We start from the raw sequence: 18428 nt of genomic DNA on the forward strand, positions 1-18428 counted from the left end.
TGTATGTATGACAAAAGCGCCCGAATCCAGGTACGGATAGATCGCGATGAGCACGGCAGGTCAGGTAACACGAGAGAGAACCGGGAGGATAATCAAGATCTTGTGGTTGTCTGCTCAGCAGTCGCATCGCCCATGCCAGCGTGGGAATGAGACGATGTCTCGGACGGTTTGAACGCCAGCCAGGTAGCTGAGCAACCGGTCGAAGCCGACACCAAACCCGCCGTGTGGTGGACATCCCCACCGGCGGAGGTCGACGTACCAGTCGAGACCACCGCAGGAGCTCTCGCCAGGGGCGCCTTCTGGCGGTGGTTTCAGGATCCCCTGCCGCTTCATGACGTCTAGGAGAGGGTTCAAACGGTGCTCGCGCATTGACCCACCAGCAATCTCGCAGAACTCTGGCACCAGCAAGTCAAAACAATCGGCTGTTGGGCCGGGTACCTCAGAGGCAGGCGTTTGGGTTTCGCGCATGTAAAAGGCCTTGATGTCTCGGGGGTAGTTGGTAACAAAGACGGGTTTCTCACCGCCTCCGACGTAATTAGCAAGGTACTTTTCATGCTCAGATTGCAGCCCTGCACCCCATGTCGGCTTGTGCTCGAAGAGGTCGGCTTTCTGCTGTAGCAGTGCGACGGCGTCCGAGTATGTGATTCGCGGCCAGTCCCGGGCCATCAGGCCCTCCCAACGCTGCCTTACTTCCACGGCCGGCGCCAGATCGGAGCCGCTGTGGCGTGATCGGAAGAGAAGATCCCCGACTATGGGTGACCCGATGAGATCGGTGCTCAATGACCGTAGCATATCTTCGGCTAGGTCCATGACGGGCGTGAGGTCGTCTACAAAGCTCATTTCAGCTTCAAGCATGTAAAACTCGCTCAGGTGCCTCGAGGTGTCGCTCTTCTCGGCGCGGAAAACGGGCGAGAGGGTCCAGACATTGCCGACGGCTTGCGCGAGGGCTTCTAGATGGAGCTGGGTCGAGACAGTGAGATACTTTTTGGAGCGGAAAAAAGACTCTTCGGAGCCGTCCTTGTCAGCCGGGACAGGCGTGTCATTGGCCGGCGTCACCGTGAAGACCTCACCGGCGCCCTCACAATCCGACGACGTGATGATGGGCGGGTGTGTTTGAGTGAAGGATCGCCCTGCAAAGAACTGAGTCAAGGATGCGATGGCTTCGGAGCGCAGTCTCAGCAAGACGGTGTTGACTGGAGTTCTCGGCCGCAAGTGCGGCATAGTACGGAGATACTCAGGTGTCTGGTATTTCTTTTGGATGGGGAATGTCTGCGGGGCCATTTGTTAAGAAAACATTATACATTGACTAGTGCATGCTTTTTGGAAGCAGGGCAAGGCAGGGCAGGGCAGGGCACAGCAGGGCATACCTTTGCGTCGGACGGACCCAAGACCTCTACATTGCTTACATGCAACTCATGGCTCTGAGAGGCTCCGGGAGAAGACACCCAGGAGCCGGTGAGGCGGACGGCCGCACCAACGGTCAGGCTGCGGGGACGGCGTCAGTACTAGGTAACCAGCTTAACCGAGACATCCTTCTGTATGTCGAAGAGGGGCGGAGAAAGGAGGGGGACGGAGGAATAGGCTGGGACAGGTTGTTTCTTACTCTTCGGCGCGGTCGGCCCGGACGAGGGCCTGTAGAGGAGCCAGCGAAGAGCCATCACCGAGGGCAACGAATTGATGGGCTTTCATTGACCGGACGGACCGGACGAAGCCGTTGACGGTCACATCCTCCGCCTCGTCGGGCCTCCACTGTAGGAGCTCGGCAACGGAACGGTTTGCCCGCTGAGAGACAGATCGGTGGAAGCTGGCGAGGCGACGCGGACGCAAGACACGCGAGACACTCGACGGCCGAAGTGCCGGAGCGGGCCGCATAGCTCGGAGGTCACCTGCGTTTGGCTCCCAAGTGCCAATTGCCAATTTCAGGTTCGGTGGTGTCCGATGTCGGTGGCGATTTCTGGATAGAGGTTTGCCCCTGATTTGCTGTTAATGTACCGACTGCGTAAGAGCTGAATAACACCTGCTGGAATTTCCACGCCTTGGATAAACCGGACCGGTTGTGCTAGGTAGGATAGAGATGCGCCTTCAAAAAGTCGAGCATTTTTTTGGGTCTTGGCTGTTGAATTCGAGACGGCCACGCGCCCCAGATCCCTGTCATTTTTCTTTTTACCTGACCTTTCTTCCTCGAGCCCACTCGAACCATTCGATTCGACCCCAAGACTCCACTGCTGCACTTGCCCTTCTCAGACCTTGGGTTACTGTGATTGGCTGCAAGTTGGTGCCATCCAATCTATTTCTTGGCACGAGCGATAGAGGCAGCTAGCGCCTTCCCACCTTGGTTTTTCAGTTGGCAACAACACCACAAGTCTGACGACAACCTTAACAGGAGGAAGGCACTTTGGGACGGGAAGGCAGGCACGTTAGATGTAAAGCTGGGCTGCCCTGCCTGCTGTGGCTTTCCCCGCAGGGAACAGTTCCTTCCCGCGAGTTTCCTATCTCTGCCGGGTCCATGGCAGGGAGGAAGGGGCTCTTTTTGCTTTTTCTTCGGTTGCCTGACAAAGTTTTCCCTTCGGCACCTCACGCTCGCATCTCCTCAGCTGAGCTTTCGTCGCTGTGGCTTCCGCCATCCAGCGAGACCTTTCGACTGACGATCCCTTGCCCCGCTTCAGGTGATGCTTGGGCACCCAGGCACTCGTCATTGCGCAGGGAAGTGGTCAGACATGCATTGTATCGGTTTTGTCTTTTTACCTATCCCCGCGCCTCGCCCGCGCTCACCGGCCCCCTTTCTCCTTTGGCGAGGATGCGAGAATGCGAGGATTGAAGCTTGGGTCCTTGTGTGTTTGGGTCACCCCTCTTCCTCCTCCCGGCCGGGATGCCGATCCAGAAAACCCGCCGGCCAACAGTTAGTAGCCGCTCGGTGGACTGAGCCGAGTGGCTCGATTGCATGTCTCTCCCTCATTGGATTCTGATTCGCCCTGCAATAGCTAGGTGCGGAGTTCAAGCCGTGCCCAGAGCCCGAGTAATTATTGGTTTCAGCAGCTGCCCGAGGCTTCAGAGGACTCGACGCATGCACCAGGTTCAAAAAGACTTTCATTCAACGGCGGCCGGCAGGGACCCGGCCCATGTCTCTGGTTCGAGTGGCGCGGGAATACCAGATTGACTCAGACTCAAGATGGCGCACCTACGGCAGCACAGCAGTCCCAGACCAGCCCCGGAGCGGCCCCAGAACAGCCCCAGGAGCTCCAGCACCCGCCCACTGTGTAATGCAATTCCAAGGGTCTCGGCAGGTCACCTCAAGCTCAAGCCCACCTGCAACCCTGCCCCCAGGCATCTCAGGGGTACCTAGGTTAGGTTCTTCTTCTTTTCTTGGCTGGCCGGTATATTCATCTACCTACCCAGCCAAAGAAAGATCCCCTCCTGGTTTACCTTGTGGTGTGGTATTAGAGGCACACTAACTGCATCGCGTTGGTCCCATCGTGTCTCGAGCATCCCGGCTGGGCAGAAACCTTGAACGAACAATACCAGGTGTCCCCACGTTTGAGGAAGCCGGCAAGTACCTTATCCTTGATCTTCCCACCAACAATACAACATTTAGATGTCTCTGGATGTCTGAGACCGTGCAGTTACACAGAGATCTCTCTGCATGGGAATCGCAGCACGCGACATGGTCGTCGTGTTGGCCGCTGCGGCTACTCGCAAGCAATGGCGTTTCTGGCGTTCCCGAATCTCTCCTTTCTCACCCCACCCCCTCGACCACTCTTATGCAGATATAAAGCAACTCATACCCCCAAACACCCTCTCCCGGGAATTGGTAGAGCTAACAACATCCACAAACCCGATCTCAGCCTAGCCTCAGCCCACCCCACACCGGTCTGACTTCTCGCAAGGCATATTATTACTTATCTGTCTGTCAACCCCCCTCGTCGGGTGCTCTACACCTCCCTCATCTACCACCGCACGATGCCTTCTTCAAGCTCCAAGTCCAAGCCCAAGCCGTCTGAGGTTGCTTCGGAGGCCAAGAGGATTTACATTCCTACGATCAGGGAGAAGTACGCCGCAACTTGGTCCACCTGCTCGTACATCTATCACCAACCACTGCTGCAAATCACCTTCGACGAGCGCCCGCTGGACCTTTCCCCTCCCATGTTCTGTGAGTGTGCATATCAAGGACGTAGCGGTGGTCTCGTTCTAACTTACTTCCCAGACGTTTCCAGCGGAGACCCGGTCAACGTCGCATTGGAGTGGGTGGACTCGGCACAGTGTGCCATACCTTTCATCTGTGCAGCGAACGACAAGCGTCCTGGTGGCGACTGGGAAACGGGTGTGGTAGGCTACGAGGAGCGTCTATGTCGGCGGAGCACCCTCGCGGCTTGCCTAGGAACGCCAGCGGATGGCTCTCCGGCTAACAGCCACTACCCCCTCCCGATATGCGCCGGAGTCCTATCACAGCATGTTGGTCAGTCGGATCACCTCTCCTCTGTCTTTCTCTTTCAAGTCCAGCCATTAACCTGCCGCACAGTTGTGTTCCGCGGGCCCCACGACAAATATGAGAAGCTGCCGACCGACCAGTGGCGGGCACTGCCTGTCGTGTCGGTACCACCGCCACGCTGGCCCAAGCTGACGCAGAATGGCACCAAGTACTCGTTTGCCGACGAGCGCGAGATGGTCAAGGAGAAGATGCGTGGCGCACTCCGAATCTGCGCCTACAACAACTACAGCACCGTGGTGATCGGGGACTTTGGCCTTGGAAACGGGTACCGAAATCCGCCGCAGGAGCTTGCCGAGCTGTGGCGGGAAGTTTGCCTCTACGACCCCGACCTCCGTGGCAGGATCCGCTGCGTGGCATTCGTGTTCGAAGACCCCAACCAGAGCACCACACAGCTGATCCTGGACGATATCGCGAAGAAGGCTAAGGGGGGCAGCGGCTCAAGCCGATCCAAGACGAAGGGCAGCTCGTCGAGCTCGAGCGCACCGCCCGGGACCTCGCCTGCCGACGTTGACATTTTCTCCCGCGTGTTCGACAACACAGAAATCCAGAGATTTCTTGCGCAGCCAGATGCGCGGTACGACTTCAGCAACCTCCTTGCTTGATGGGATTTGGCTTTTTCCTGTGGCGGGCTTTCTGGGCGTTACGGAGGCGGCTCCGAGTTGGGATTTGGATTGGCTTTTATGGGCATTTCTTATTGGGTTACCTCCTCATGTCTCACTTTAATCTTTGGACAGCATTCCGGATAGCCGTCTGTTGGTCGGAAACACGGGGTTCCCGACTCGACCATGATTCCCCGACTTAGTCTACCTCGCAAGGATAAGGATAATGTACTGTATAGTTTGCCTAGCTCTGTTATGCACTATTCTTCCTCTTTCTTTTTGGCCTCACGGATGTTCATGGAGCGGCAAGCGCGCTTGTCTGAGTTGACTTGTCCTGTTTGGCACCAACAGGGAGGCCGAGCCCCAACCCCGACTTGCCGAGAAAGAGGCCCTGAACCCCCGGGCCGAGACTGATCAACGGCTGGGGAACCCAACCGGGGGGCCTGCAAGCATCCTGGTTTATCACGATCCGGCGACTGGCTGTCATCATCAGTCTCAGACATGGGGCGACCTCATGGGTGATGGTCTGCATGAGGCTGAAGACGTGCCGTCAATAATTGGCTCAGGAGAACGCCAAACTGCACCCTCAGACGATGGCGAACACTCCCTCGGTGCGTTTGGCGCAGAGTTCCATCGGGTTCCCGCCAAGCCACGAGAGGTATTTGGAGCGACCGTAATGCCTCATTGGGAGGTGGCTGCAGACGTGGCGAGCGGGCAAGCTCCTTTTGCTTTTTCCAGCCCCACCGGTCTCCATGCCCATGACACCCGCGCCACTTATCGAGTCCTCGGACCGGAGTTCACTCCATCAGGAGACGAACCGAGACGGTCGTCTGGCAGCACGGCAGCCGTCCCCCCCTCCCCCCGCTGCTTGCCTGCCGGGCAATACTCGGAGAACCTTCAAGCATCAAGCAACATACAGAGGCAGAAACACTGGACCGGTCTCTATGGCTCAGCAAGAAGCGGTCAGGGCGTTATGAATGCACGCATGGTATATCTTGAAACATTGAAACACGAATTATTGTCACACCTGCACAGCGGCGAGCCGTTGGCCTGCTGGGGGGCCCATCCGTTGCCAAGGCAGTGGGCGACCGAGATCCGGCGGTGGCGGCGCGAGATGAGGCACGCAAGCGGGCAAGATTTCTTGCACAACGCTACCATCTTCACTGACCGCCATGCAGTAGTGCGAAACGTTGTCGTGCGGAGAGCCTATTCATCCTCAACCTTTCACCCCCTGACTCGTTCTCGTTTTGGGGCCCATCTTGCACATCTCCTCCCAATGTTCGCGGACTACCCGGGTATCTACTGTGTACATACGTCTGCAGATCTGCCGATACGATCGGCCGCCGTAGGTGATAGATGACCGTTGCAATGTAAGGACCCTGCATGTTCACACCCAAATCTCCAGCGCCGAAACAGAGCAGCAACCCCCTCCGACTGAACTGTCGACACCCACCACCCATACCATCTATCCGCCTCTTCCGGCGCAGACGATGGGGCGGTGAAGCAGCCTTTCGAGAGGTCACCGTCGCACAAGCGCGGCGGCTGCGGATACCCTCAATGGGACACCAAATCTCGTTGGGCAACACACATCACAAGGGCCTCGGAGGCACACCGCAGTGTGTGCAGTGTGTGAGATCGTGTCAGACAGATCGTAGATTGTACGCCACACCACAAACACAGCCCACACAGGCATAGGCGCCCGGCGTCTGGGTGACTGCGTTAGCCTTGCCGCCCCTAGCCTGGTGTAACGGGGGCTGGGTCGATCACAGGACCGGACAAGGCAAGACAGGGTCAGGGTCTCTTGACAATGGAATGCAGACAGGGGCAGACCCATTGTCACGGGGAGGTTGGTGATGCTGACTGCACATAGGGCCGTAAGGAATGTTCGGAGAGTCAAGGATTGTCGATTATGGGTTCTGGGCCGCCTGCGGTTGAGATGAGTGGTTGGTTGTCTCTGAGGAGGTGGTGATTGGCATGGGGATCTCTGGCACCACCGCCCTTTTTCCCTTCATTTTTTGTTGAAGAAGAAGCATATGAAAATCAGAACCAGGATCAAACGGTCCGGCATGCTACTCCGGCCATGACTTCATACATGGCCGCCACATCACCAGGATCCCAACCATGAACCAGACTAAGACACATCTAGACCCCTAGAAGGACCCTTACCCGACACCCAACGGCCGGCCGGGACCAGGGACATCAGGGAGGGTTCCCTGCAAAAGTGACAGGTAACAGCTTGGTCTCACTTACTCTTCCGAAAACCCCGGATCGAGTTATTTTTTCCCACAACCGGGCAAAAGGATAGAAGAAGCAAAACCCTCCATCTGTCTATCCCCACGTCACATCCACATCCACACCTCATCGTCATCATCAACAACAACAACCCTTAAACAATGGACCAACACAATAGCAACACATCATCATCTGCCCCGGAAAAACCACGGAATCACACCCCCCCACCCATATCACTAACAAATCGTCACGGGGGTGGGTAGGTTGGTGGGTGAGTGGGTGGCGTGTTGTGGTGTGGGGGAAGCGGAAGGGGGGGAGGGGGGGAGGGGGGGGGGGAATAGGAGAAGAGAAACAAGCAACCCCCCCAATCCCCAATCCCCAATCCCACCACACACACCCCCATCCGTCCACCCATTCAAAACCAAGGAACCAAACTCCCCCAAAAAGAAAAAAGAAAGCAAAAGAACCAGCTCCCTCCCGGCAACCCCGATAACCACAGGCACACCGTACCGACGGCAGGCGTAGAACCGAGAACGCCGGGCCGAAAGTCCTCGGTCAGCGCAAGCCAGAACCAGCCGGAACCACCCACCCAGTCAGTCAGCCTCCCGAAGAAGGACCAAAAACCAAAAAAAAAACGAAAAAAGGAAAAGGAATGCAGCCCCGTTCCCCGTTCCCCGTCAGCCCGTCCAACAATCAGCCAGCCAGTCAGCCTGGGACTGACTGACTGGGCTGCTGCGGTTGGTTGGTTGGTCTGTTCCGGTCCGGTTCGGTTCGGCTTCAACACCATTAGGAGAATGCCGAGGGAGGCGGGCCTCCCTTCAGGGGAAGCCGGGCAGCTAGTCACGGAGTTACCCTTACCTTAGGTATGTACCTTACCTGGTTGGGGGGGTGGCTGGTCGGCTAGGAGCGGGAATGGGGAGGGAAGGGATGGGCATGGCCGGGCGGACTGCTGTGCTTGGTTGGGGGAACGAGGTTTGGGATGGGTGGGGGTGAGGCTGGCGCTGGTGTTGTTGGGACCTGGCTGGCTTGACTGTGAAGGGGTACTTCGGGTGGGGGTGATGCTGGGGGTCGTTTGTGTTCCCGGTAGGTACTTAGAGGGTGTCTGGATAAGGTAGGTAACTAGGTGGTAGGGAAAGGGAGGGGGCGAGTGGGGGAACGGCGCCGTTAACCTTGTGAGGGGAACGTGGGTGTTCGCCGTTTGCTGGTAGGGCTGTTGAAGCTGTAGCTGATTACCACGCCTCGAAGTGCTGTAGACGTCAATCAGCATTGGAACGACAGACAGGCTACTCCATCAACAGTAAACGTAGACGCAATGGCAGGCACAATCGTAAACCCTACGGGTAATATCATGTCACGTCGTATTTTGGTATCACCACCATCTAGTCTGGCTTAAATGTACGCTCGTCCCCTCCTACCAATACGAAGGCCTCAGCCCCGTAAAACTCGACAGCGCCGACCCCTCGCCCGAATCCTCCCGTTTCCTCTGACCCGCCAGCTGCATCCCAGGTTAGTAGCCACTCAAGGTTGATAACGCCAAAAAGGATCAAAGACGACTCACCTCCAACTGCACCCCCTTATGCAGATGTACCAGCCAGTCCACGTAGCTCTGGGCCTCGTTATTGCGGTCCTCGACCAGCATCCTCGCAAACTCGTACTCGGCGCCGTCGATGCCCTGGCGGGCCAGCTGGATGGTCAGGCCCTTGGAGCCGCGCATGGCGCGCAGGAACTCGACGATGTTGCGCACCTGGGCATTCAGGTGGGTCTGCAAGACCGGCAGGGCCGAGGTGTAGGCGTCGAGGCTCTGCAGGCTGGTCTTGTCCTCGCCGAACAGGTCCGCGATGAGGTTGGGCGAGGTCTGCGCGTGCATCCACAGCAGCGTCTGCTGGCCGTTGTCGACCAGGTACACGCCGCCGGGCTCGACGCGCGAGAAGGAGGCGCGTACGGCCGGCGGCATGCGCAGGTGGCCGCCGGCCTGGGCGTCCGGGAAGCCGTCCTCGGGCTGCAGGTTGTGCAGGGGGATCATGCGCGGGTAGAGGTATAGGCTGAGCTCGAGGGGGCCCATGGAGCGGATGAGGCGCATCTCGTTCACGCGGCGGTCTGACGACTCAGAGCCGCCCTTGAAGGCGCGGCACTTGATCATCCCGAGCACGTACATGGCGAACTCCTTGAGTCGTTCGGGCATGACGAGCTGGCCCGGAGGGTGCGCCTGCGCGAGGAAGTGCTTGCGGTAGTTCGATAGCACGTCGATGCTCCTCTCGGTGAGGCTTAGGCGGATGTCCTTGAGGGCGTTCGAGGTGGTGGCCAGCTTGGTGGCGGCCTCTTTGGCTAGGATTGTGATGACGGCGTCCTGGTCGATGAACTTGATGCTCTCGCGGGCGCTCTCGCTGACGCCGGCAATGACGTTGATGCACCGGACTCGCCGCTGGCCCGAGGCGGAGGTGTAGAGGAGGGCGGCTTGGAAGTGTGTGTCAAGCTTCGGGTCGAGCTTGCCGTCGTAGGTGAACGTCACGCCCATCGCCTTGTCGGCGTCAATGACGCCAATCTCGAGGTCGGCGCCAAAAGTGTGCTGGATGAAATTGCCGTGGTAGCCCGATACTTGGAGGCCGTTGGAGCATCTGACCTTCATGAGAGCCTGGAAGCCCGTCTCCCGTGTTACGGCATGCTTGATTTCCAGCGACAGCTTGGAGTTGTCTCTGGGGGCGATGAAGTTGGGGTAGTAGAAGCTCTCGCCGCCAGTGGTAGCGGACACGTAGCCTGAGAATGGTCAGCGCGGTTTTGACGGAGGGATCAGAGTTGATAGCCAAGTTCACTCACCAATGGTAGCAATGTCCAGATAGCCGCCCGACGGGGCAGCCATGAAGAAGTCGATGCCGACACCGACGGAAACCATCTTCTCGGCGGCCCTCCTCCACGCCGGGTGCTCGGTGCTGAAAAGCTTCTTATCAGGCTCACCGCTGGGGTGCTTGCCGTCGTCCCGCATGAACAGCCGGCCAGGGCCCCAGGTAGGCAGCGCAGAGAGCGAACAAAAGATCTTGCCGCCCGTGGTTTCTAGCGCCGCGATGGCCGCATTCAGCGTCGACAGGAGCGCCGGCTCGGGGTTTTTGATAGTTGAAAACATTTGGGGTAGGCGGGTCAGCAGCGAGCTGATCACGGCCTTGGACTCGTACGGGTCTACAAACAGGCCCTCGCTGAGCGGCACGAAGGGGTCTTCGATATCGGGCATGATCATCATCTGCGCCTGCTCCAGCGTCGAACTGACATTGTAGAAATGGACTTCCTTGTCGTACGTCACGAAGCCGACCTTGGCGCCCGGCGGTATCCTCCTCTTGACTTCCCCGTTCTCCTCCCTCTCCTCGTCCTCTTCGGCGCTGTACAGGGTGCGGAGAATACCGTCACAGAAAGCCTCGAGGAATCCCTTGTTGAAGGCCTCCTGGGTCACGTCGATCAAAAAGAGGTAGCGCATGCCAACGGGTTCCCTGGTCCAGTACTCCTTCGGTACGACGAAGTCGACCGTCCCCCTGGTGAGCTCTGGCCGCTGGTCACGGTCAACGCGGACGCCCTGGGGGCTGGTGGCACAGAAATATTCCGAAGGCGTATCGTTTGCGTAGCCGCACAAGTTGCAGACGAATTTGTTGCCGCCGGAGCGGAACATCATAAAGGGGTTGACATAAGCGCGGCATCGGTGGCAGCGCGGCGGGCCAACGTCACCAAAGTCTAGAACGGGAATCTCGAGCTCGCCGGCCTGGAGCGGGGCCATCGGCTGGAGAACAAGACCGAGGGGGAGGCCTGTGGTTTTCAGACCCTCGGCGGTGGCGGGGATGTTGTTCATGGTGAGACGGGCAAACTTGGGTGAGGCGTTCCCTTGGTCGAAGGCGACGAAAGAAACCGTAGCTGGTGGTGGTACTAGGCGCTCAAAGGTCGGGTACACATTGCCGAAGAAGTATTGCTGGACGGAATCCCGGGACACGGGCACACTAGGCATCTCATCAGGAGACACCCTGGTCTGTCCCGAGTTGGAGACCATAGTCGGCGCAGGGCCGGCGGCATCGGCGAAACCGCTCCTGGCGGCAAACTCGGCAGGGGAAGCGGGCGCGGGCATAAAGCCGGGGCTCACGGGTACTGGAAACTGGCTCGTCTGAGGGGTCAGCCCGCCGCCGCCATAGCGAGAGGCGGCGGCCGAGGGATCGGCGTTTAGGTAGGGTGTGGCCGCTGTGCCTGCCGGGGGCATGCCGTTGAAAGGCTGAGACGAACCCGCGGGTGCGTCAACCGTGTGGTATGCGTGGCGATCCTTCTTCTTTTTCCTGACGGTACCCGCCCCCGCGTCGGCGCCGAGGTTCATGCCACCCATCTGCGCCGCCAACCCCCCGTCGTCAACCGGGGGCTGCTGTCCCTGGAAGTAGCCGCCGGCTTCGGGTGCGCCGTATCCTGGTGCCTGTGGGGGCATCGGCCCGGCTGCGGGTGACGGAGCGCCATAGTAGGGCTGCTGGGGAGCGACTTGTGGGTAAGGGTTCGGAGCGATGGGGGGTTGGAACTGCGGAGGGGCAGGTTGGCTCGTTCGGTTCGGGTCGTTGGGATCGAGGTTCTCGCCCTGGCCGAGGGCGTGGTACATGGAGTGGTCGGCCATCTTCGCGGGAGTGCTGTCGGCAGCGATTCCCCTTCAGTTCCGACACGCGGGTGCTGTCTGTTTCTTGTTGGCGGGATGCCGATCGAGTGGTTTAATCGGCAGACCCAAGCTCCTTTTCCTTCCTTGCTCCGTCTTCCTTCTTCCTTGTTCCTTGTCGGGATTGTCACCGGGGACCTTGTTCGTAGAGAATGACCGGGTTCATAATCAGAGGCACTCCGGAAGCACTGCCTTCCCAATAACTATCCGATCTGGTGCGGACGAACAGTTATTACCCAGGTAGTGTTCGCGCAAGGTGGCCCCTAAGCGATGCCCTGAATGTGTGGTGTGTTGAAAGTGGATTCACTGTCCCACTTCTGTGTTGCATTCTCCCACTCTGTGGCGGCAAACACAGGAGCTACAGCTGTCCTTTTTTTGTCGGCTCAGGCTCGCTTGGCATATTTGCAGGGGTCTATGGAGGGTTCCTGCCATGCAATCGGCAGCTTCCGTACCTCGATTGGGCAATGGGGGTCGATCTCTGCCGCCTGTCACCGCCTTTAACGGCCTGAGAGCTTGGCTTTGCGCTTCTTTGCCGGCCCGTCGCGTGCCACTGACGCGACAAAGCAACTGGAATCGCAGTTCCCAGTCCCGTTCATTGACCAGGATTCCGGAATCTTCAATCTTCACCTAACTCGCCCACACCCAACTGGTTAATCATATTTGCATCATCACATCACCACCGCCCTTGCAGACTGCCGGATTTCCCAAGCCAATAAATAATAAGCCATGCCTCAGTTTCCATAGCGATTCGACACAACGACAATACCTACAATACCCTAGCCAATCATGTTCACTTTCAGCCCACTACAAGGCGCATTGTCAGAATCGACGGCATCGCAATCGCTCCTGGAACTCGATGGGGGTGTGAAGGTGTTGATAGATGTCGGCTGGGATGAGGCGTTTGATGTCGAGAAGCTGCGCGAGTTGGAAAAGTACGTTGTCGCATGTTGTTACGAGGGGGAACAAAGGTACTTTACGTAGAAGGACTGGTCGCTGACTGCCTTGTCTAGGCAAATCCCCACGCTCTCCTTGATACTACTCACTCACGCGACTGTGGACCATCTCGGCGCATACGCCCATTGTTGCAAGAACTTCCCTCTCTTCACACGCATCCCAGTCTATGCAACACGCCCCGTCATCGACCTTGGTCGCACCCTGACCCAAGACCTTTACGCTTCGACCCCCGTGGCCGCGACAACAATATCCCCCACTTCGCTCGCCGAGGCATCGTACTCGTATGCGCAGACATCATCCGCCGACCATAACCTCCTCCTACAACCGCCCACCCCAGAGGAGATCGCACGTTACTTTTCTCTCATCCAACCTCTCAAGTACTCTCAACCCCACCAACCGCTGCCGTCGCCCTTCTCTCCGCCCCTAAACGGGCTGACAATCACCGCCTACAACTCGGGCCACACACTTGGAGGAACGATCTGGCATATCCAACATGGCCTCGAGTCCATCGTCTATGCCGTCGACTGGAACCAGGCCCGTGAGAATGTTTTCTCTGGTGCCGCTTGGCTGGGGGGAGGCCACGGAGGCGCGGGAGGGGCCGAGGTTATCGAACAGCTGCGGAAACCAACGGCGCTGGTCTGCAGCAGCCGCACGCCCGAGACGGCACTCCCACGTGGCCGGCGTGACGAGCAGCTCCTGGAGTCCATCAAACTCTGCATCGCCAGGGGCGGGACGGTGCTGATCCCCGTGGACTCGAGCGCAAGAGTGCTCGAGCTCTCGTATTTTCTGGAACACGCGTGGCGGGCCGAGGTTGCGAAGGACAACGAGGTCTTCAAGTCGACCAAGGCTTACCTGGCTGGCCGCACCATTAACAGCACCATGAGGAATGCGAGGAGTATGCTGGAATGGATGGACGACAGCATCGTGAGAGAATTCGAGGCTGTGGCTGGTGGCCAAAGGGGGAACGGTGGCGGCGGTGGCGGCAAGGGCAAGGATGCTGGCCCTTTCGATTTCAAGTATCTCAGGCTTCTGGAGCGCAAAGCGCAGGTTGAGCGTGTCCTACAGCAAGCGACGGATACCTCGGTGCCAAAAGGCAGGGTTATTATCGCTACCGACTCGAGTCTGGAGTGGGGGTTCTCAAAGGAGGTCATGCGAGCGATTGCCGGAGACCCCAGGAACCTTGTCATCCTTACCGAAAAGCCTAGCCTCAACGCAAACACGCCGTCGATTGCCCGGATGCTATGGGAATGGTGGAGGGAGAGAAAGGATGGCGTGGCGGTGGAGCAAACGAGCAATGGCGACACCTTTGAGCAGGTCTACGGGGGTGGGCGCAACCTCGAAGTGGGCGATGCGACGCGACAAGCGCTGGAAGGCGGCGAACTTGATATCTACCAACAGTGGTTAGCAACGCAGCGCCAGCTGCAAGCGACGCTGCAGAGCGGCGGCACGGCCGCCCTGGAATCCGCCGCCGATGTTGTGGACGACGCGTCGGAAACCACAACCGAATCCGAGGAATCCGAGACGGAACAGCAAGGGAAGGCCCTGAACGTGTCCACAACAATAGGCCAGGCGAGCCGCAAGAAGGTGGTTTTGAAAGATGAAGACTTGGGCATCACAATCTTGTTCAAGAAGAAGGGCGTCTACGATTTCGATGTCAGAGGGAAGAAGGGGAGGGAACGCATGTTCCCCACTGTGATGCGGCGGAAACGCAACGACGAGTTTGGCGAGCTCATTAGACCCGAAGAATATCTGCGGGCGGAGGAGCGGGAGGATGCCGAGGGCCAAGACGAGAGGCAGGACGGCAACCGGCACGATCAGGGCCTCGGCAAGAAGCGCAAGTTTGACGACGTCGGCGCGTCCAAGGGAGCCTCGGGGGCCAACAAACGGTCTCAAGGCAAGCGTGCTGCCTCCGACGAGCCAGAGGCTGCTGCGCTATCCGACGGCCATGCCGGGGACGAGCTCGACGAGTTGGAAGACGACGAGGAAGCCGTGATCGGCCCGGCCAAGCTGGTGGTCACGTCGCAAACCGTGTCGGTCCAGCTCCGCATCGCCTTTGTCGACTTCAGCGGCCTCCACGACAAGCGCAGCTTGAACATGCTGATCCCGCTGATCCAGCCACGCAAGCTGATCCTCGTGGCGGGGGCAGAGGAGGAGACGCTGGCGTTGGCGGCCGACTGCAAGAAGCTGCTGAGCGCCCAGCTCGCATCGGGGTCGTCGCAGAGCGCCATCGACGTGTTCACCCCGGCCATGGGCGCCACCGTCGACGCCTCGGTCGATACCAATGCCTGGGTGGTCAAGCTAGCCGACCCCTTCGTCAAGCGCCTCAAGTGGCAGAACGTGCGCGGGCTGGGCATCGTCACCGTGACGGGCCTGCTTCTCCCCGGCGGGGAGATTGCCATCCAGTCTGCCACGACGACGGCCACCGCGGCCACAGCCACAGGCACCGCAGATTCCTCCAACTCCCACCCCAAACCAGACCCCGACGACGACGACACCGCCTCCCACAAGCGGCAAAAGCTCGAAGGCACCCCCTCCACCGAAACACCAGCCGCCACAACCGACGGCACCCTCACCACCACCAACTCCAACTCCAACAAACCCACCCTCCCCACCCTCGACGTCCTCCCCCCCACCCTCGCATCCGCCGTACGGTCGGCCGCGCAGCCGCTGCACGTGGGTGATCTGCGGCTGGCGGACCTGCGGCGGGCGATGCTGGGGTCGGGCCACCGGGCCGAGTTCCGCGGCGAGGGCACGCTGCTGATTGATGGCTCGGTGGCGGTGCGCAAGACGGCGACGGGGAGGATTGAGATTGAGAGTGTGGGGTTGCCGTTGGTGGTGGGTGGTGGTGCTGCGGGTGGTGGTGTGGGTGGTGGTGTGGGAGGGGGGAGGGGTGCTGGTGTGGGGGGGATGGGGACGTTTTATGAGGTGAGGAGGAAGATTTATGAGGGGTTGGCTGTGGTGGCGGGGGCGTGAGTGTGTGGGTTGTTATATATAGGTATTCGAGAGGGATGAAAAAGGACTGGAGTTCAAGGCTGGAGGGTGTGTGTTGATCAGCAGTGTTTGTGTTGTATTTTGGGTATTAGGAATACAGGCGTTAGACCTCCCGAGTCGAAAACGGGCCATGTGAAGGTTGTGACATTGCGATAATATTCTGCTCACCTAACAAGGCTAGGCTATTCTTCTCATGTATCATCGACGTCAAATCCATTATGAAAGCTGGCCGGCCGCAAGGCTGCAAGACGCTTGATTCCCCTCGTCGTTGTTCACGTCATACATCACGAACCCTATCCCACCCTATCCTAACCCATCCTACCCCAACTGAACCACTCCCTCCTTCCACCTACTCACCCTCTTCACTCCCTCCTTCCACCCACCCCTTCCACCCCCTCCCCATAACCCCTCCAACCCATCCCCCTCCACCTCAACCACTAACCCCCTCCACCCTCCCCCCCTCCGTCCCATCCAGCGGCGGCTTATCATTCCCCCCCGTCGCCGCCATCTCGGCCGCATACTCCTCCGGTGTCTGGCACTTGGCGCTCCACGCGTGGATCTGGGCGATCTCGTCCTTGAGTGCGGCGTTGACCAGCCGGTGCCGCTTCAGGGAGTTCTTGCCGGCGAATTCGGAGGAGACGATGAGGGAGGTGAAGGCTTGGCCGCATCCGCCTGGGGAGATAAGAAGGGGGGCAGTTAGTAAGGGAGGGGTTTAGTGGGGGGTTGGGGGTTGGTATGGGGGTTATGGGGTAAAGGGGGGGATGGTATAGGGTTGGTATGGTATGGGGTGGGTATGGTATGGATAGGTAGGGGCTGGTTTTATTCATGCAGACGGAAGAAGAAAGGGTTTGTTTGAGAGGGATGGCGGGGCTGTTGGGGATGACGTCAGGGAATTAATGGTGAGGGCTGGGGTCTGCGTACCGGACATGTCTTGGATCTCAACATGAGTCGCCTTGAGTCGCTCGATGAGAGCAGCCCGCACCGAGTCTTCGGTTATCGTTGGCTGGGCCATGGTTTTGAGAGGGCGAGTTGTGAGAGTTGGTGAAGTGAATTAGTGAGCAGGGTCCTCTCGCCCAGGAAGAGCAAATGCCCCACCAAAGCTTGGCAAGGAGCTTGTGTTGTGCTGTGCTCTGATATGATGGGGAGCTGGGGGGTTAGGGTTGTGTTAGTTTTCCAGTTACCACCCAGTTTTAGCGACGCCAGTTCACCCTTAGTTATACACCAACCACATGTTCCCGCCAACAAGCCATCTTTCCAATGAAACTTGCCTCCACCGTTTTGAGGCTCTCTAGATTTACACCACCAACTCGGCTTATTCGACCGGCAGTCTTTGCGAGGCAGTACAGCATGGACCCCTCCCTGCAAAGCCCCCTCTTCACCCAACATGTCGTCAATGTCATGAGGTCGCTGTAAGTGCCCAACGGATCCGGCTGGTACTCCTTTTTAAAATCCAAGACTAAAACCCTATCAGCTACCCCGAGGAGCTCGCCGACCGGGCCTGGGACAACGTTGGCCTTCTCCAGGAGAACATCAACCCCACCTCTGGCACCGTCCCTCCGCGAGTGCTGCTCACCAACGATCTGACCCCTAGCGTCGCCGAGGAGGCTATCAAAAAGAAGGCATCCGTCATTGTTAGCTACCGTATGGCCACCCCTCAGCTTTCTTATGGCCGGTGTTGAATGCTGACACGCCCAGACCCCTTCATCTTCCGCGGCCTCAAGTCCGTGACGCTCAGCGACCCGCACCAACGGATCGTGCTGCGGCTAGCCCAACACAACATCGCCGTGTACAGCCCGCACACATCCGTCGACGCCGTGATAGGGGGCGTCAACGACTGGCTGGCCGGCATCCTCAACAAGCTCGACGCGGTACGCGACGTGACGGTGGTGCAGCCGGTCCAGGGCGCCGTCCCCGCCGGGTTCGAGGGCGCCGGGTACGGCCGGCGCGTGCAGCTGTGGGTTGACATCGACATCAAGGACATCATGCAGGTCTACTGCAGGGAGCTGGGGCTGAAGCACGTCATGGTGTCGCAGCCGCGCGTCCGCGAGGGTGAGCGCAACTGCGTACGTTCGGTCGCGGTCTGTGCCGGGTCGGGGTTTGATGTGCTCAAGGATACGGATGCCGACGTGATTGTTACGGGTGAGATGTCCCACCACAATGCCCTGCGTCTCAAGATGCTTGGAAAGTCGGTGATTACCCTGTTCCATAGCAACACGGAGCGGGGGTTCCTGAAGCAGGTGTTACAGGCGCAGCTGCAGGCCGCACTACGACATGAGGACCATGAGGCTGAGGTTCTGGTGAGCGAAGAGGACGCGGATCCATTTGAGATTTTCGGGGCGGAGGAGTTGGTGGGGTAGGTCGGGTAAGGTGAAGGGGTGGAAGTGGAGGAGTGGAAGTCTGTAATGATGTCTCCGGAGAATGGTAAAAGGGGATGGGTGGGTGACTCGGGAGAACCGTTGGCAAGGAAAATGTTATATCCATTTAGGATCGAAGCAGGCTTGGCTGT

The 18428-nt window shown here is 58.8% G+C and overlaps 7 protein-coding genes across 7 annotated transcripts; 4 read left to right on the forward strand and 3 right to left on the reverse strand.

Moving 5' to 3' along the window:
* Positions 1-2107, reverse strand: F5144DRAFT_365479 (uncharacterized protein). The gene is made up of 3 exons (XM_066784429.1): positions 1604-2107; positions 1368-1485; positions 1-1269 (listed from the first exon to the last, which is right to left on the reverse strand). Exons 1-3 carry the CDS (start codon positions 1870-1872, stop codon positions 115-117), a joined length of 1542 nt encoding a protein of 513 aa, XP_066640275.1. The 5' UTR covers positions 1873-2107; the 3' UTR covers positions 1-114.
* Positions 2108-3770: 1663 nt separating this feature from the next.
* Positions 3771-5344, forward strand: F5144DRAFT_365577 (uncharacterized protein). Its single transcript, XM_066784431.1, has 2 exons — positions 3771-4147; positions 4202-5344. The coding sequence occupies exons 1-2, from the start codon at positions 3958-3960 to the stop codon at positions 5086-5088; spliced, it is 1077 nt and encodes a 358-aa protein (XP_066640276.1). The 5' UTR covers positions 3771-3957; the 3' UTR covers positions 5089-5344.
* F5144DRAFT_365641 (uncharacterized protein) lies at positions 5345-7118 on the forward strand. Its single transcript, XM_066784432.1, has 2 exons — positions 5345-6434; positions 6491-7118. Exons 1-2 carry the CDS (start codon positions 5600-5602, stop codon positions 6778-6780), a joined length of 1125 nt encoding a protein of 374 aa, XP_066640277.1. The 5' UTR covers positions 5345-5599; the 3' UTR covers positions 6781-7118.
* Positions 7119-8651: 1533 nt separating this feature from the next.
* Positions 8652-12341, reverse strand: F5144DRAFT_583595 (uncharacterized protein). The gene is made up of 3 exons (XM_066789565.1): positions 10132-12341; positions 8876-10071; positions 8652-8812 (listed from the first exon to the last, which is right to left on the reverse strand). Exons 1-3 carry the CDS (start codon positions 11939-11941, stop codon positions 8729-8731), a joined length of 3090 nt encoding a protein of 1029 aa, XP_066640278.1. The 5' UTR covers positions 11942-12341; the 3' UTR covers positions 8652-8728.
* A 198-nt stretch (positions 12342-12539) lies between these two features.
* On the forward strand, positions 12540-16049 carry F5144DRAFT_539797 (beta-lactamase-like protein). Its single transcript, XM_066787131.1, has 2 exons — positions 12540-12909; positions 12988-16049. Exons 1-2 carry the CDS (start codon positions 12764-12766, stop codon positions 15902-15904), a joined length of 3063 nt encoding a protein of 1020 aa, XP_066640279.1. The 5' UTR covers positions 12540-12763; the 3' UTR covers positions 15905-16049.
* A 303-nt stretch (positions 16050-16352) lies between these two features.
* Positions 16353-16979, reverse strand: F5144DRAFT_615306 (bola protein; the record flags this gene model as incomplete). The annotated part of the gene is made up of 2 exons (XM_066791798.1): positions 16844-16979; positions 16353-16594 (listed from the first exon to the last, which is right to left on the reverse strand). The coding sequence occupies exons 1-2, from the start codon at positions 16932-16934 to the stop codon at positions 16353-16355; spliced, it is 333 nt and encodes a 110-aa protein (XP_066640280.1). The 5' UTR covers positions 16935-16979.
* A 290-nt stretch (positions 16980-17269) lies between these two features.
* Positions 17270-18279, forward strand: F5144DRAFT_496649 (GTP cyclohydrolase 1 type 2/Nif3; the record flags this gene model as incomplete). The annotated part of the gene is made up of 3 exons (XM_066786161.1): positions 17270-17331; positions 17394-17563; positions 17618-18279. 3 exons carry the CDS (start codon positions 17270-17272, stop codon positions 18277-18279), a joined length of 894 nt encoding a protein of 297 aa, XP_066640281.1.
* Positions 18280-18428: the final 149 nt, after the last annotated feature.

This window comes from Chaetomium tenue (genome assembly GCF_020726465.1).
Source record: "Chaetomium tenue strain MPI-SDFR-AT-0079 chromosome Unknown F5144scaffold_6, whole genome shotgun sequence".
NCBI classification, from domain to species: domain Eukaryota; kingdom Fungi; phylum Ascomycota; class Sordariomycetes; order Sordariales; family Chaetomiaceae; genus Chaetomium; species Chaetomium tenue.

What these genes read in the sequence shown, in the direction of transcription:
- F5144DRAFT_365479 (XM_066784429.1), bottom strand. Translation starts at nt 1,872, where the DNA reads ATGCGGCCCGCTCCGGCACTTCGGCCGTCGAGTGTCTCGCGTGTCTTG. An exon ending in CGGGCCGACCGCGCCGAAGA is followed by an intron (nt 1,486 to 1,603) that starts GTAAGAAACAAC and finishes CCGTCCCCGCAG; the next exon opens with CCTGACCGTTGGTGCGGCCG. An exon ending in TGGGTCCGTCCGACGCAAAG is followed by an intron (nt 1,270 to 1,367) that starts GTATGCCCTGCT and finishes ATGGCCCCGCAG; the next exon opens with ACATTCCCCATCCAAAAGAA.
- F5144DRAFT_365577 (XM_066784431.1), top strand. Translation starts at nt 3,958, where the DNA reads ATGCCTTCTTCAAGCTCCAAGTCCAAGCCCAAGCCGTCTGAGGTTGCT. An exon ending in CCTTTCCCCTCCCATGTTCT is followed by an intron (nt 4,148 to 4,201) that starts GTGAGTGTGCAT and finishes CTTACTTCCCAG; the next exon opens with ACGTTTCCAGCGGAGACCCG.
- F5144DRAFT_365641 (XM_066784432.1), top strand. Translation starts at nt 5,600, where the DNA reads ATGGGTGATGGTCTGCATGAGGCTGAAGACGTGCCGTCAATAATTGGC. An exon ending in GATACGATCGGCCGCCGTAG is followed by an intron (nt 6,435 to 6,490) that starts GTGATAGATGAC and finishes CCAAATCTCCAG; the next exon opens with CGCCGAAACAGAGCAGCAAC.
- F5144DRAFT_583595 (XM_066789565.1), bottom strand. Translation starts at nt 11,941, where the DNA reads ATGGCCGACCACTCCATGTACCACGCCCTCGGCCAGGGCGAGAACCTC. An exon ending in TCTGGACATTGCTACCATTG is followed by an intron (nt 10,072 to 10,131) that starts GTGAGTGAACTT and finishes GACCATTCTCAG; the next exon opens with GCTACGTGTCCGCTACCACT. An exon ending in ATAAGGGGGTGCAGTTGGAG is followed by an intron (nt 8,813 to 8,875) that starts GTGAGTCGTCTT and finishes CCTGGGATGCAG; the next exon opens with CTGGCGGGTCAGAGGAAACG.
- F5144DRAFT_539797 (XM_066787131.1), top strand. Translation starts at nt 12,764, where the DNA reads ATGTTCACTTTCAGCCCACTACAAGGCGCATTGTCAGAATCGACGGCA. An exon ending in AAGCTGCGCGAGTTGGAAAA is followed by an intron (nt 12,910 to 12,987) that starts GTACGTTGTCGC and finishes TGCCTTGTCTAG; the next exon opens with GCAAATCCCCACGCTCTCCT.